Consider the following 14,212-nt stretch of genomic DNA (forward strand, 5'->3'; position numbering starts at 1 on the left):
AATAAACCAATAAGATACAACAATAAAGACCATTGCTAGCAACATTACAAGAGAAGGGTAAGTCAAAAGACAAATATCGTTTCAACAAAAATATTAATTCTAGCTAAAAACTTATTAATTATATGTTGTTGTTATTGTTTATTTTTTGTCTTTATCTCTCTCTTTTTTATTTTTCTTTATAATTCATTATTTTTATGGAGATCGAAGATGATGAGTTTTTGAGATTGATTTTTAGAACTCATTGATGGGTTAAGGAATTTGGTTCCAAAAAAAAAAAAACATCTACGGGTTTGATTTTGATTCCATTGATGATCTCATTTTTAGAGAAAAAAAAGTCAAGTTAGACAGATAGATTCAAATCAAAATCAAAATTAATGAAGAAAACAAATAAGATAAACATTACCATTGTATTGTTTCGTTTTTCTCTCTCTTTGTATATATGTATTAGAATCAGGGGCAAAGCCAATAAATTTAAGCGAGGGAGGCAAAAATGGTTGGGGGAATGATAGGGGCGGGAGCTGGGGCAAAAATTACTACATTGTACAATGAAAATTTTGCGTGGACAAGGGCAGCCACCCCCTGCCCACACGCTAGATTCGCCCCTAATTATAACCCAGCAATAACAAATCCGTCATTATTGGGTTCTATACCCATTGCTTAGTGGGTTCCAAAACGAGGTAATTGGCTATAAATTTTGGAAACAAGTGTTGATTGAAATTTATTGTCCAAATGTTGTCGGTAGTCGACTATAATTGTCTCTAATGACAGGTTTTAATCAACAAACTTTTTTGATTATTTTTATTTTTTGTTTTAAGTTTTAACTTAATTATGATTTATTTTAACATCGTTTAACATATAATTAAAATAAATTATATTTATCTAACGAAGTTGGTAAAGAATGAGGTGTCTTTGCAAAAAGAACTAAACTATAAAAATTAGTAGAATTATTTTCAAATCATATATGATGTCTTGGTTAATAACCAAAACCACAAGGGGTATGGCTACATTTTAGCCTTCTTTAAGTGAATCTAACAATTATTAAATTATATATTGTTTAGTGTATTAAAATAAAAATTAATAATTTTGTTTTAGAATTAAATCAAATAATACGTTTAAATTGTCAAAGTGGTCTATTTAAAAAATAAATAAAAATTTATATGAAAGGCATCCTGTAAAATTAAAATGAAATATAAATGTTGATGTCCCTATTAAAAAAATTAAAATACGAGTTTGAATTCAGGGCAAAATTTGAATGTACATTGACTTATTTATTATTTGTTAAAATACAGTGATTAGATTAACCCTAAATCTAAAAATATAATAGTTTATTTAAATTTTTAAGAATATAATATTTAAATTAATCTACAAATTAAAATACATAATAAAAATAAATTATCAATTTTTTCCCAGCTTTACATGGACCTACAGGCATAGAATCATAGATACCTTTGCCAATCGTGGCCTGTAAGTGAGTCTCCCAAGCCTTTTGTTTGGTGCTAATTAAGCACAGCACCTCGTGAAGTGCACTAATTGCCATGTTATAAGGGGTGGGGATCCAAATTACTTTAGGGCTCTTATCTTTTGGGAGAAGTTTCAACAATCAAGCAAGTATTTAAATTTTAAATTATCTTTTGGGAGAAATTTCAATAATCAAGTAAATATTTATATTTTTAAAATGAGTGTGAGATGATCGATGTAAATAGGTAAAGATCTTAGCTCTCCTTATTTTTATGATTATTCGACACATATAGCTCGATTTAAGGTAGTTTAAGCATGAATTTTATTAAACCATTTTCTACAATGTAATTAGGAGTGTGCAAATGATTGATTCGATTATCAAATTGAAGAACAAAATCGTATAGACCAATTAACCCAAAAAATCTATCTAACTGATAATTGAAAAAATCAAACACAAATTGTATAAACTGAATTGAACCAATTAAACAAAATAAACAAAAAAAAACGAAGTAATGGATAGAAAACACGCAATCAAATAAAATGATATTGTTTATAAATATCAAAAAATATTTTTTTAAAAGTTTAATTGATTCAGTTAATTTGGTTCTTCTAATAAAAAAATCAAACAGAAAACTGAAAACTAAACTTTTGAGAAAAACTAATAAAACTAAACTTTATTTTTTTTATATAAAAGAAGCAAAATAATATGAGTGATAGTTTTAAAATTACTAATCACTTAAATTAATTGGCACATTCGGTTTATGGTCGTTGAAGTTTTGGATAACATTTTGTATAAATAAAAATAATGTACAAGATTTATGCTCGTATAAGTTTCAAATACTGTCACATATTTGATTTTAATATTTTAATTCATAAAACTAAAAATAAGAATAAAATAGCATTTTGAGTGATTTAAATATAATTATCAAGTTACACGAAAACATACAAATTCCAACAAATAATTGTAATAAAGTAAATATTTTATATCTCACTTAGTTGAAAGTAACGAAGCATGGGCGATATTGTTGGCTTTTATTCTCACTTAGCATTTTGTGGCTTTTATTCTCTTGATGTAGCACATACTAGTCTCTTGTAAGTTCATAGTTTTTATTCTTTTGGGGGTAAACTTCAATAGTCAAAATAGTGTTCGGCAATAAGAGAACGAGCAAAGAGGGACAAAATAACGATAATAATAATAGTAAATATTGACCTATTATTAAAAGATTTATGACTTTTTATAGTATAAATAATGATAATTTGAATTAAGACCTTATATGAGATGTGACCTCGAGGTATGACTAAGACATAATAATAAGACATAGAGTTGTGTCAATAAAATCGTATCTCTTGAGATTTTGTAACGTAACAATTTCATATCATAAATTGACCCTTATGATGGATTGTTAAGATTAGGTCACTTGTAAATTTCTAATTACTTCGAAATTGATTGGTAAATTATTTAATTATCCCTATGTATGAATATTGTTAAATTATTAATTATCATATAATATTTATGAGGCGAAGGTAAATCAAATTGACATTTTGAAACAAAAAGAATATTTTCTACGAGGCTACCTTAATCACTAATATTATGCTCTTTAAAAGATTATAATAATAATGTGATTAGGTTATAAATATATCCTCTTGACTTTTACATGACACGTGGGTTAATAGTTTAATTTTATTATAAAAATATTTGTTATAAAAAAGGAGAGTAATAAATTACAAATTGCACTTGACTTAATTAATTATTTATTTTTTTGCCTAAATTTAATTTTAATTAAATTTAAATTTTACTTAAGGTCAACCATTCCCAAGGCCAAGGCCAAGGCCAGATTGAGAAAAAGAATTTAGCTAGGTTTGGTAGCACGTCAGTCTTGGATGGCTTGGGAAGAAAAGAATAACAAAAAAGGTTATAAGGGTATTATTGTCTTTTTATTCATACTATAAAATGTATTAAATTCTACATCCGCTTACATGATTTATGGTCATGGAAAAATATAATAATTGAGGAATTCAGCGAATTTTTACATCTTAATTAATTTAAGTGTTAAATATTAAATATTAAAAAATTAATTATTAAAAGTTAAAATCCACTAAAATCCCTAATTAAGTTTATTTGTAAAATTCAATGACGTCAACAGAAAATCTATTGCAATGAATAATTTAAAGTGTAGTCGTCGATTAGAATATTTTTAAAGTATAATGATTAATTTAATTTAATTTTTAAAAATATAATATTTATTTAATTAATTTTAAAATATAATAATCAAATTAATTTGGATCAAAATAGAGTGATTTATTTGACACATCATAAAAAAATAAAAATTAAATCTAAATATAAAAATAAAAGTATTTTTTCTATAATTTACGCTAATTTACTTAAAACCGGAAGAAAATCGTTAAATTATGAAACCAAACCCGCAACCAATTCCCTGTTTACAGCTCGATTAGCGTTGGACCACGTGGGATGCCAAGTTTGTACGCTAAGAGCACATGCCTAACGTGTAGCCAATCATCGTACACCTCCATCATCTATCATGTACGCCCCACCACCGTATCCGTATCGGCTCATGCGTCGTCATTTTCCGCGTTCCGCATCTCCACGCAAACCCCAAGGTATATAAACCCCAAAGCCGAAAATCGTCATTCTATTAATAAACCCAAAATATATAATATTACTTCTCCTTGCAGTCACGATCATGGCACCATTCTCACTCCGTCTTCGCCGCTTGCTTTCTCTCTCTAAGACCGCGAGGAATTGTCCAGACGCGTTTGACTAAACCTTCTCTCAGACAGAAGGATAGACGCGGAGATAGATACGAACTCCTCTTTCTTTGGAAGCGTCGAATCTCGATCTGGAATCCATTCAAGAAATGTTCGACAAACCCTAGCGTTTGGATGAACTAGCGCGCATTGATGAAGCAGATTCGTCGGTGCACGAGGATATTCATCCTCTGTTTTCTCTCTGTTTCTGTTTTCGTTCCAATCTTTCTACTCACCAATGTGCTCAAGAACTTCGATTCACGAGGTAACAGGATCGGCCGCCACTGGTGCAATCATTTCATCATCTCTTCAGTTCAGTTCTGTTGTGTTTTAGTGGGAACTTTTGTTTGATGGATTTGTGGTTGCTTCTTGCAGCGTCGGAAGGATTTATTGGAGATTTATCGAGTATTGTATGAATCTTGTTCTCTTTCTGTTTTTTTTTTTTTTAAATTTATTTTGCTTTTCGACAATTGTTCTGTATATGCCGTCATTGTTTTCTGCTGGACTGCTTGATTCCAGAGAAGCCGACGGAAGTGAGACGCAAATTTCTGATTCTTTCTTCTCGATGTTGTCTAATTTTTTCCAAGAAAATGATACACAGACGGGATGGTGGGACAAAAAACAGAGAGAGAGAGAGAGAGAGAGAGAGAGAGAGAACAAGGAAGAAAGAAAGGAATAAATGAAAATTCTCACCTCAACTAAACCAAACGGTCGTTTCTGTAGTGCACCTTGAATATCTTAGTTACTTTCCTTTTTCTTTGCTATCGCACAGTTTTCTGCAACCAACAACAGGAAGGATGTTTATCCAATAGGGATTAATGATGTTTTCTTGATTCTTTTTTTTTTTTTTAGCTGAATGATATTTTATTGGTTCTGTGAGCAGAAATATAGGACAGATACTATCAAACTGCACGCAATTGAGAAGGTAATATAGATTTTGGTTAGAATCAATTACAATTGTCAGTCTGAATACGTTTATTACTTGATGCAATGGAATTTGATGATCTGATGACCAGGAAGGAGGGGAAAGCTTGAAAGAGCCGCCAGAAGTTGTGTACAAGGATAGTGATTTTAGTTCTGTGGTTGACCGAGGTTCATCTGATGGGACTATAACATCTGTCCAATCCAAAAATGCCAAAAGCAGTATGGGTATGGAAAGAAATGGTTGGTATCATTTAACAGCAGTTACAGCTTTTGTTGGTCACATTCCTCTATTGACTTGTATTTGATTTTTGCATTTTTTAACCTTCAGGTACTAGTCAGGGGATGAAGCAAGATAGTCAGTCAACTCAGTGGGAGCAACGGTCGTTGACATTTGGTCAAGAGGTACTCCATATGCACAGATGTCTTAGGATAACCTTGAAATGTCTGTCAATTTCTTTTAGTGCAGTGAAGCCCTTAAACCCATATGTTTCCCATACCCGGACTCTTAACATTTACAGGAGAACAGAAAGCTGTTGCCATGTGGATGTATATGATTGTACATGTGGAATTGGATATGCTAACTTCTATTACTTTCATTGGTCAATGATAAACATATAAACGAACTAAATTCAGTCAGATTTTTGTTTGGTTAATAAAAACAAAAATAAGTTCTGGATCTTGTGGTGGACAATTTCATTGGCTATCATTGGGTACCTGAGCAACATTCCCCTTTTCTTCCACTGGGAATGTAGGACATAGAAATTGCTACAAATATGTAATAGAGTGAGTTACTTTTAGGCAACCAGAGTAGTTAAAACTATCAGAATGTTTGATATTGTTGCTTATCAAAAGGAAAGAAAAAGTAGATTGATTCTGGCAAAAAATCATAACCGTTTCATAATTTGAAGGGATTTTGTTTAGGAGTTGTTAAGAATAAGCGTGGGTCTGCATTTTGGACATCCCCGAGTATTGAGTGTGGGCTTTAGCCTTTGATGCTTACCCTTAACTTTAAACCAGAGAGCATCTAAAAATGAAGAAACCTGTCGATAGTGGATGACAAGCTCTTTTCGAGCATATTCTGCAATCATGATTAAGCCACTCAACCAACTAGAGGGGCTGAGACTAGGATATTGATTTTTTTAAGAATGAATTTAGTGATATTAATCGGAGTGAACTGGTATATTATGATGATTTATTCAGTCATCATAAATGAACTCTTTGCTTTTGAAGAAAAGATACTGATAGTCAAATGGAGATTGCTTTATGCCAATGTATTTTACTTATTAGAGAGAAGAATTGCCACTTGCTCTTATTTGTACAATTTTGTTCTCTATGTTGAGCTAAGACTATGCCTTATATTGCTAGCTATTTTTAAGGCCTCAAATTGGATCAATTTATGGTGACAATACATTTGCTTAAGCAATTTTTAAGCTGGTTTCTTGGAATGGTTGGATGAATTTTCTTGCTAGTATTTTCCTCAGAATTATATAGTCTGATGGAACTTTCGGGGAAACTATACTAGATGTGTGCTATTCTGGAATTGGTTTTAGATGTCTGATGATTATTTGATAAATTTCATATCCGCGTGAGAAATAAGAGCTTCTTTTTGATCATTGATTCTTAAGAAATGGCAAGTATAAGTAAACTGACCTGTTCCCTTCTATCTTGGTCACTTTGTTGTCAGGTGCAATCTTTTCTGTGTAGGATTTTAATAAAGCTACTACTATTTTTTTGGGGCTCAATTGGATCTAGGATTTGTTAAAGGAAAGCTGAACATGAAGGGAATGAAAATAGTTATACATCTACATTTTTAGTAATCAAACTGCCAAAATAAGTGAGCGAATTGACTTATTCAGAAATAGTATTTTTATCCTCATTTTTCTACTCCAAGTAAACCAAATAAATAGATTTTCTATTGGCACTTTGAATTCTTTTCCTACCTCTCTTCCCTTAACAAATTCAAGATGCATGGATGGTGCTAAAGTTTAACTAAGAACTTGTTTTCTTTTATGTTTCAGGAACTGTCAAAACAAATGACACTTCAATACAATCAGAAGTTACAGTCTCAGTCAAGGAGGTTATTAGATGTGAAGTTAAAGGAAGCGAAAGATCAATTGATTAGGGCAAAGGTGTACGTGAGATTTGCACTAATGGCTAGCAACTCTCATTTAGTAAAAGAGTTGAAATTACGAATTAAAGAGCTAGAAAGAGCTGTTGGTGATTCTAGAAAGGATTCTGATTTATCAAACAGGTAAGTGTCCACCTTCTGTTTTATCTATGGATTCTTTCATTGTACTAATCATTAGACATCAAGAAATGAACTGAGAATGTTTTACATGTTACATGATACTATGTAAATCAATATTAATTTGATCCAACTGACTTGGGGGCAGTGGGTTCAGAAGGTTTGGCTCAGGTCTCAGTTGCTATATCATGCATCTTTAAATATTCATCTGTTCTTCTCAATTTTATCCTGATTGGCACCGGAACTGATATTGCACGACTTTTCCATTTTTGATAGAGTATCCATTGCTTACCCAATCCATTGATAGGCATAAAGTTTGAAGGTCAACAAAAGTAGTAATTTTTACTTGAAGGATGTGTGAAGGATTAGGTATTCCTGGAAGGTGCGGACAAGATATAAACCTAGTCTGATGCATATTAATGGGTACTTAGAGAAGAATACTTGAATATGAAATGAAGTGCAATTCTCTATTCTTTTTCCAGAACAATCCAATTGGTTGAACTTTTGTTTTAATTCTGTCTTATGATACATTGATCTGTTATGCACCTAGCCTAGTACTTCTTTACCTGATGGATTCATTCTGACCCAACTTAAGTATTAGAGCAATTCCTTTAACACGGCTCTTTATTCTTCCCAGGTCAAACTGGAACAAGAGATTCTGGCTACCTTGCTTATCACGATAACAGATTGATATTTTAAATGTTTTCTTCAAATAGTTTGTAGGCAAAAACTCCCTGCATATTGAAGTTGAAAATGATAGAGCCATGGTTGCATTGAAGATGTGTAATTGAGTAATTAGGTGCTGTTAACATGTCTACTAGTTGAAGAGAGAACTAAGAACTAATAAATTTTTCAGTGCTTCAAAGAGGATGAAAGCCATGGAGGCTACCTTGTCAAAAGCTAGCCGTGTTTACTCAGACTGCCCTGCCATGGCCAAGAAACTCCGAGCTATGACTTACAGTGCAGAAGAACAGGTTCGGGCGCAGAGAAGAGAGTCTAAATTTCTTGTGCAGCTTACTGGAAGGACCACTCCCAAAGGCCATCACTGCCTGTCAATGCGGTTGACTGCTGAATTCTTTGCCCTGCAGCCCGAGGAGCGGCAGTTCCCTAATCAACAGAGATTACATGATCCTGAACTCTATCACTTTGCTGTCTTCTCTGACCATGTGTTGGCTTGTGGTGTGGTTGTGAGCTCTACTGTTTCCACCTCTAGGGTGAGTACTATGACACTTTTTTGGCATCTTTTAAGCCCCGGTAATCTTTTGACCTTACTGGTATTTTTTGAACTTTATAGAGAATGGCTAACAATTCTGAGAATGGAGTACATTTAAAAAGTTGAGAGAGAGATTTACCAAATGAACTTCATTTACTCGATAGAATTATAACCATGATTGGTACCTATTTGGACAGAAATTCTCTGACATATATTTGCCCATGTCTGATGCTAGCTAGAATATAAAATTGTTTAGTGAAATTATTATGGTGAAAGTCATTAGAAAGGAAATTGGTTTCTTTACTGGAAAAGTGGTTACGATGAGTTTGATGCTTTCTACTAGTCATGTTCCTGTTGCAGTCTGACAAACCATCATATTTATTGGAGTACTGAACAACTGTGCTCAAGGTGCTGTCACATTTGCAGGAAGTCTATGATGCTAGCTAGAATATAAAATTGTTTAGTGAAATTATTATGGTGAAAGTCATTAGAAAGGAAATTGGTTTGTTTACTGGAAAAGTGGTTACGATGAGTTTGATGCTTTCTACTAGTCATGTTCTTGTTGCAGTCTGACAAACCTTCATATTTATTGGAGTACTGAACACAACTGTGCTCAAGGTCCTGTCACATTTGCAGGAAGTTTATGATGCTAGCTAGAATATAAAATTGTTTAGTGAAATTATTATGGTGAAAGTCATTAGAAAGGAAATTGGTTTCTTTACTGGAAAAGTGGTTACGATGAGTTTGATGCTTTCTACTAGTCATGTTCTTGTTGCAGTCTGACAAACCATCATATTTATTGGAGTACTGAACATAACTGTGCTCAAGGTCCTGTCACATTTGCAGGAAGTTTTCACTTGTATATACATAATTACAGTTTCATGTATTTTATTTCTATGCAATCCTGTCAATTTAATATAATATATACATATATAGTCGAGTTCTTAAATATATAGTTATTCTATGTATTCCTGCTGAGGTTTTTAATGAAATATTTGGTTCTCCCACGATATCATTTTACACTTGGATAACTGTTGCATGATTCTCAGGTTTTTTTCTATAGGAAAATTTTTGTTTTTCGTTTTTGTTTTTTGTAATGGCTTGTAACTAACCTTATGATTTTGCCGCTCTTTTGTGAGGAATGGAAGGGAGGAGCAAGTTCAATTGGTTCTTGTTACAATGGATTTCAAATATGCAAAATGAATTTATTAGGTTTATTAGTGGATCACGAGTATGGTTCACACACAATTCTTTGCCATCTTCTACCTATTTAGGTTTGAATTAATACACACATAATTTAGTGTTTCATGAGTAGAAAGACAAAAGATAAATAAGTAAAATTAGAAGACATTGAAGTAGAACTCAAGCATTTTTACTTGACCATTTACAGGAACCAGAGAAGATAGTTTTTCATGTAGTGACAGATTCTCTAAACCTCCCGGCAATGTCGTTGTGGTTCTTATTAAATCCTCCCGGAAACGCCACTATACAGATCCAGAGCATAGACAATTTTAAGTGGTTGACTACCATGTACGGTGCAGCTCTGCAGAAGGAGAACTCTCATGACCCAAGATATACCTCTGCACTGAACCACCTCCGTTTTTACCTGCCAGACATTTTCCCTATGCTGAACAAGATTGTGCTCCTTGACCATGATGTGGTTGTACAGAGAGACTTGACAGAATTATGGAGCATCAATATGAATGGGAAAGTAAATGGAGCAGTGGAGACTTGTCAGGTAGGTGAGCCTTCATTCCGTAGGATGGATATGTTTGTCAACTTTTCAGACCCAATGGTAGCAAGGACATTTGATCGCGAGGCATGCACATGGGCATTTGGCATGAACGTTTTTGATCTTCAAGAGTGGAGGAGAAAAAATTTAACTAAGGTTTACCATAAATATCTGCAATTGGTTAGTTCATCCTCCTTTTGCTATATGTTACATTCACGCACATTTTCTGGTGGATCCATTTTTTCCTTTTTTTTAACCTGTAGAATAATTAACCTTTTCTTCCTTTATATCTTAGGAGTAGGATTTTATGTTTTCAATTGAGGTGGCACATCTTTGTGCAATTCTTTGTGGGAAATGTTTTTGACCCTTTCTTTCCTTCTACCCATTCATTTTGGAACCAATTTGTAGGTTCCTTCTAGTGTAATTATCTTCTTTTCTACGATGTAAAATTTGCATATAAATAAGGTTATTCAAAGACGTTATGTTACTTTTTTTAATTAGTCATAATTATTACTTAATGGTTATTTTTCTGGGCCATCTGCAGGGATATAAGAGGCCGTTGTGGATGGCAGGCAGCCTGCCGCTAGGTTGGGTCACCTTTTACAATCACACGGTGGGATTGGACAGGACATGGCATGTCCTTGGGCTTGGTTATGAGCCAGGCGCCAAAGAGACAGACATTGAACAAGCAGCAGTGATACACTTTGATGGAGTTCTGAAGCCATGGTTGGATATTGGACTAGAGAAGTACAAAGATTATTGGAGGAGACATGTCAACTATGACCACTCTTATCTCCAGCAGTGCAATATTCAGAGATAGTTAAATACTGCACCATTAGAAGCCTGAATTCTTCCTCTTGACCCATTGACTTACTGGTTTTTGTTCAAGGAATTGCGCAGATGTGCACTTGATCTGTCCTTAATTCTTCCACAAATTTTCCATGTAAATTTTGATTCATGGTTTCTTTTCTTCCCATTCTTTTCTAGCCATAAGTAGGAGCAAAATCAATTGTTGGCAATAATGCGCTGGGGTTGGTTATAATGCTGGTGTTGGTGTATATATAGCTCATTCTATCAGTTAATACCAATTTTAGATGATTTGATTGTTATTTCTTCAAAGATGCCAGGGTTGCCTGGGAGATTGCTCGTATTCTTTTTAAGTTCTCGGTTTATTTGTAGGAATTTGGTTATATTATTTCTATCAGCAGGTGAAGCTCACGTGAGCAATTGGCTTTGCTGGCATCTACTGCAAGAAGACTATTATGTTCCGGAATATGATAATTCTTATCCGGGACAGTCTGTATTAGGAGAAAAATAAGCCCTGGAGCCAAATAGCTTTCTTAGCTTTACTGAGTCACCGGGTTGGTTAGAACTGGATTATGCGACACGTGGAGGCAAATGGTTGGATTGTTGCAGATGAGGGACGATCTGCGTATCCAACGCTGTGTGGTTCATTGCAACAAGTGTTGGCTTCAGTGATATTCTTTTCTGAAATCCCTTTTATGTATATGAAATAAGCTCCTCCATCCCTTGTCCCTGGCTTCAAACTTTTCCGATTGCAGCCGTCTCAACTCTATCCCTCTGGACACCTGAATTGTTACTGAAATGGCTTCCCTCACCGCTTTCACTCCAACTTCATCAGTAACACGCGCAGCCCTTGTTCAGAAGAGAGCTGTAGCAGCCCCCTCTTCCGTCCTTGGTAAGGCCTCTCGTCATACCATAACCAATTCCTTTTTCCTTGTCGCATGGGTATGAAGCAATTCATTCATCTTGTTCTCTTTAGAATTGCAATTTAAAGTTAGATATTCATGTACATAGTAGGGTAAAGGCTTAGATGTGTTGTGTTGATTCAAAATGTATTGCAGGGTTGCCAGCAATGGCGAAGAAAGGGAAGGTGAGGTGTTCGATGGAGGGGGAGAGCCGCAGCTCGAAGTTGGGAATGGAAGCTGCTGCTGCATCGTGGATGGCTGCAGTTTCCGCAGCAACCATATCGAGCCCAGCCATGGCTTTGGTGGACGAGAGGATGAGCACGGAGGGAACCGGGCTTCCCTTCGGGTTGAGCAACAACCTTCTGGTATGGATCCTGGCGGGCGTGTTTGGTCTGATCTGGGCCTTCTACATCGTCTACACTTCCTCCCTTGAAGAGGATGAAGAGTCCGGATTGTCTCTCTAAAATCAACAGTGTTTCATTGTCATAAACCCAATCTCTTTAACACTGTTGCTTGAATATCAACTGTTGATGTATTATTATTATTATTATTTCTTTGTGTGCCATTTTGCCTGCTTGTTCTTCAGTTCTGTTTTCCCTCTCCGCTTCTTTAATTAATTTGTTTCATAAATCATGTTTGTTCCCTTCCTGTAAGAGCACGGGCTCCTCATTAATCAAGATGAAACCTCAAAATTTATTAGTACGTTTATTTTAACAAGGATTAACTCCTGAAATAATATTTAACTTTTCCCTATGTATCAAGTTCAAAACTGTTGTTATTTTATTTAATTGGAAGTGTAATCGTTAGAGCTTAAAAAAATAAAAAATAAAAATTATAAAGTGTAAGGATATTTTTGCGTCAATATTTCGATATTTAAATCAAATACTTAATATTATAAAAATTATATTATAACTAATATTAGAGATGTATTTTTTTAGCAATGAGTGCTTGTTTATTTATAGACGAGTATGGGATAATCCTAAGTAGTTTGAGACTGTGATAATTATAAATAACGTTTATTTTGATTATAAATAATGTTATTTATACATATAGAGTTTTTACAAGTGGGTTTACAAGGGCTTGAATGACTATTTTGCCATTTCTTCTACTTTTCCCTCTCCAACAATCGACTCTCACTACCTTCCTCTCATCGCAACATTCTTTAGCAACTGGTTCGCCTCTCACCACTATCTCGTCGCTACATCGTGTTTTATCCGTGGATAAAACTCGATAGGGTTTCCCGTTGATGAAACCTGACGATGAGGTAAGGCGAGATATGAAAACAACAGTAAGAAGGTTGACGGCAGAAGGTCAGTCGTTGGAGCAAGAGAATGGGAGAGAGAGAGATAATGGGATGAGCAAGAAATCGTTATATTTTGAAATTAAAATATTGTGATTTATCGCCCTATACACCCATATGTCATACTTGTCCCTATACAAATAACACGACTCTTTTGATTATTCTTAATCTAACTGAAATTATGATTCTTACATATAACATATACTCTAATTTTTCTTAATCCAATTGGGATTAAGATTCTTGTTAATGATATTTATCTTAATATATTTGTATAATTATAATTCTTTATGGATATTTGTTTATTTTTTCGGATAAATTTTTGAATGTTGGAATTTTTTAGTTTGCGTATTTGTATAAGGTCTCATCATGTATGAAAAATTTACACCTTTTTGCCCAAAAATATTATTTTAGACTTTTACTTATAAAGCAACAAAAAAACAAAAAATATATTTATTCTTTTAATATTATATCAATTCTACATTACCATTAAAACTTACATCATTCATTTTTTGCGATTTTAATTATTGATTTTTATTCTTCACGTACATGATTAAATTTGAAAAATAAGAAATAAATTAATAATTAATACATTAAAAGAGTATTAATAATATAAATTTTAGCGCATTATAGAATTGATACAAGAATAAATATAATGATTATAATTTTTTTAATAATAAATTTTATTGAATATTTATATTTCTTAATCTATCAACTCAATCAATATGATTGCTATTGTTATGTCTAATTTAAGATCGATTTTAGATTTAACAAAATTAAAATATAACACCCCGTTCAAAATTATTTAAATTTATATTAAATAATTAAATATTTTATTAAACTCTAAGTTTCAAATTTTAACTTAAAT

General features: G+C 33.3%; 3 protein-coding genes across 5 annotated transcripts in view; 2 read left to right on the forward strand and 1 right to left on the reverse strand.

Annotated features, from left to right (window-relative positions):
* The window catches only part of LOC127786488 (autophagy-related protein 9), a gene marked incomplete in the record, with an annotated part of 1,007,132 nt that overhangs the window by 451,527 nt on the left and 541,393 nt on the right, over nt 1-14,212 (reverse strand).
* On the forward strand, nt 4,131-11,447 carry LOC127786502 (probable galacturonosyltransferase 6). 3 transcript variants are annotated; one of them, XM_052313947.1, is made up of 9 exons: nt 4,131-4,489; nt 4,600-4,634; nt 5,108-5,149; nt 5,241-5,388; nt 5,477-5,550; nt 7,167-7,399; nt 8,250-8,607; nt 9,997-10,518; nt 10,883-11,447. In XM_052313947.1, the coding sequence occupies exons 1-9, from the start codon at nt 4,378-4,380 to the stop codon at nt 11,156-11,158; spliced, it is 1,800 nt and encodes a 599-aa protein (XP_052169907.1). In that variant the 5' UTR covers nt 4,131-4,377; the 3' UTR covers nt 11,159-11,447. The 3 variants fall into 3 exon arrangements, with proteins under 3 accessions (XP_052169907.1, XP_052169908.1, XP_052169909.1); XM_052313948.1 differs by having other exon boundaries at nt 5,241-5,373; XM_052313949.1 differs by having other exon boundaries at nt 4,387-4,489; nt 5,077-5,149.
* LOC127786589 (photosystem II reaction center W protein, chloroplastic) lies at nt 11,818-12,632 on the forward strand. The gene is made up of 2 exons (XM_052314083.1): nt 11,818-12,037; nt 12,204-12,632. The coding sequence occupies exons 1-2, from the start codon at nt 11,944-11,946 to the stop codon at nt 12,509-12,511; spliced, it is 402 nt and encodes a 133-aa protein (XP_052170043.1). The 5' UTR covers nt 11,818-11,943; the 3' UTR covers nt 12,512-12,632.

Source organism: Diospyros lotus, chromosome 12 (genome assembly GCF_014633365.1).
Source record: "Diospyros lotus cultivar Yz01 chromosome 12, ASM1463336v1, whole genome shotgun sequence".
Taxonomy (NCBI): Eukaryota; Viridiplantae; Streptophyta; class Magnoliopsida; order Ericales; family Ebenaceae; genus Diospyros; species Diospyros lotus.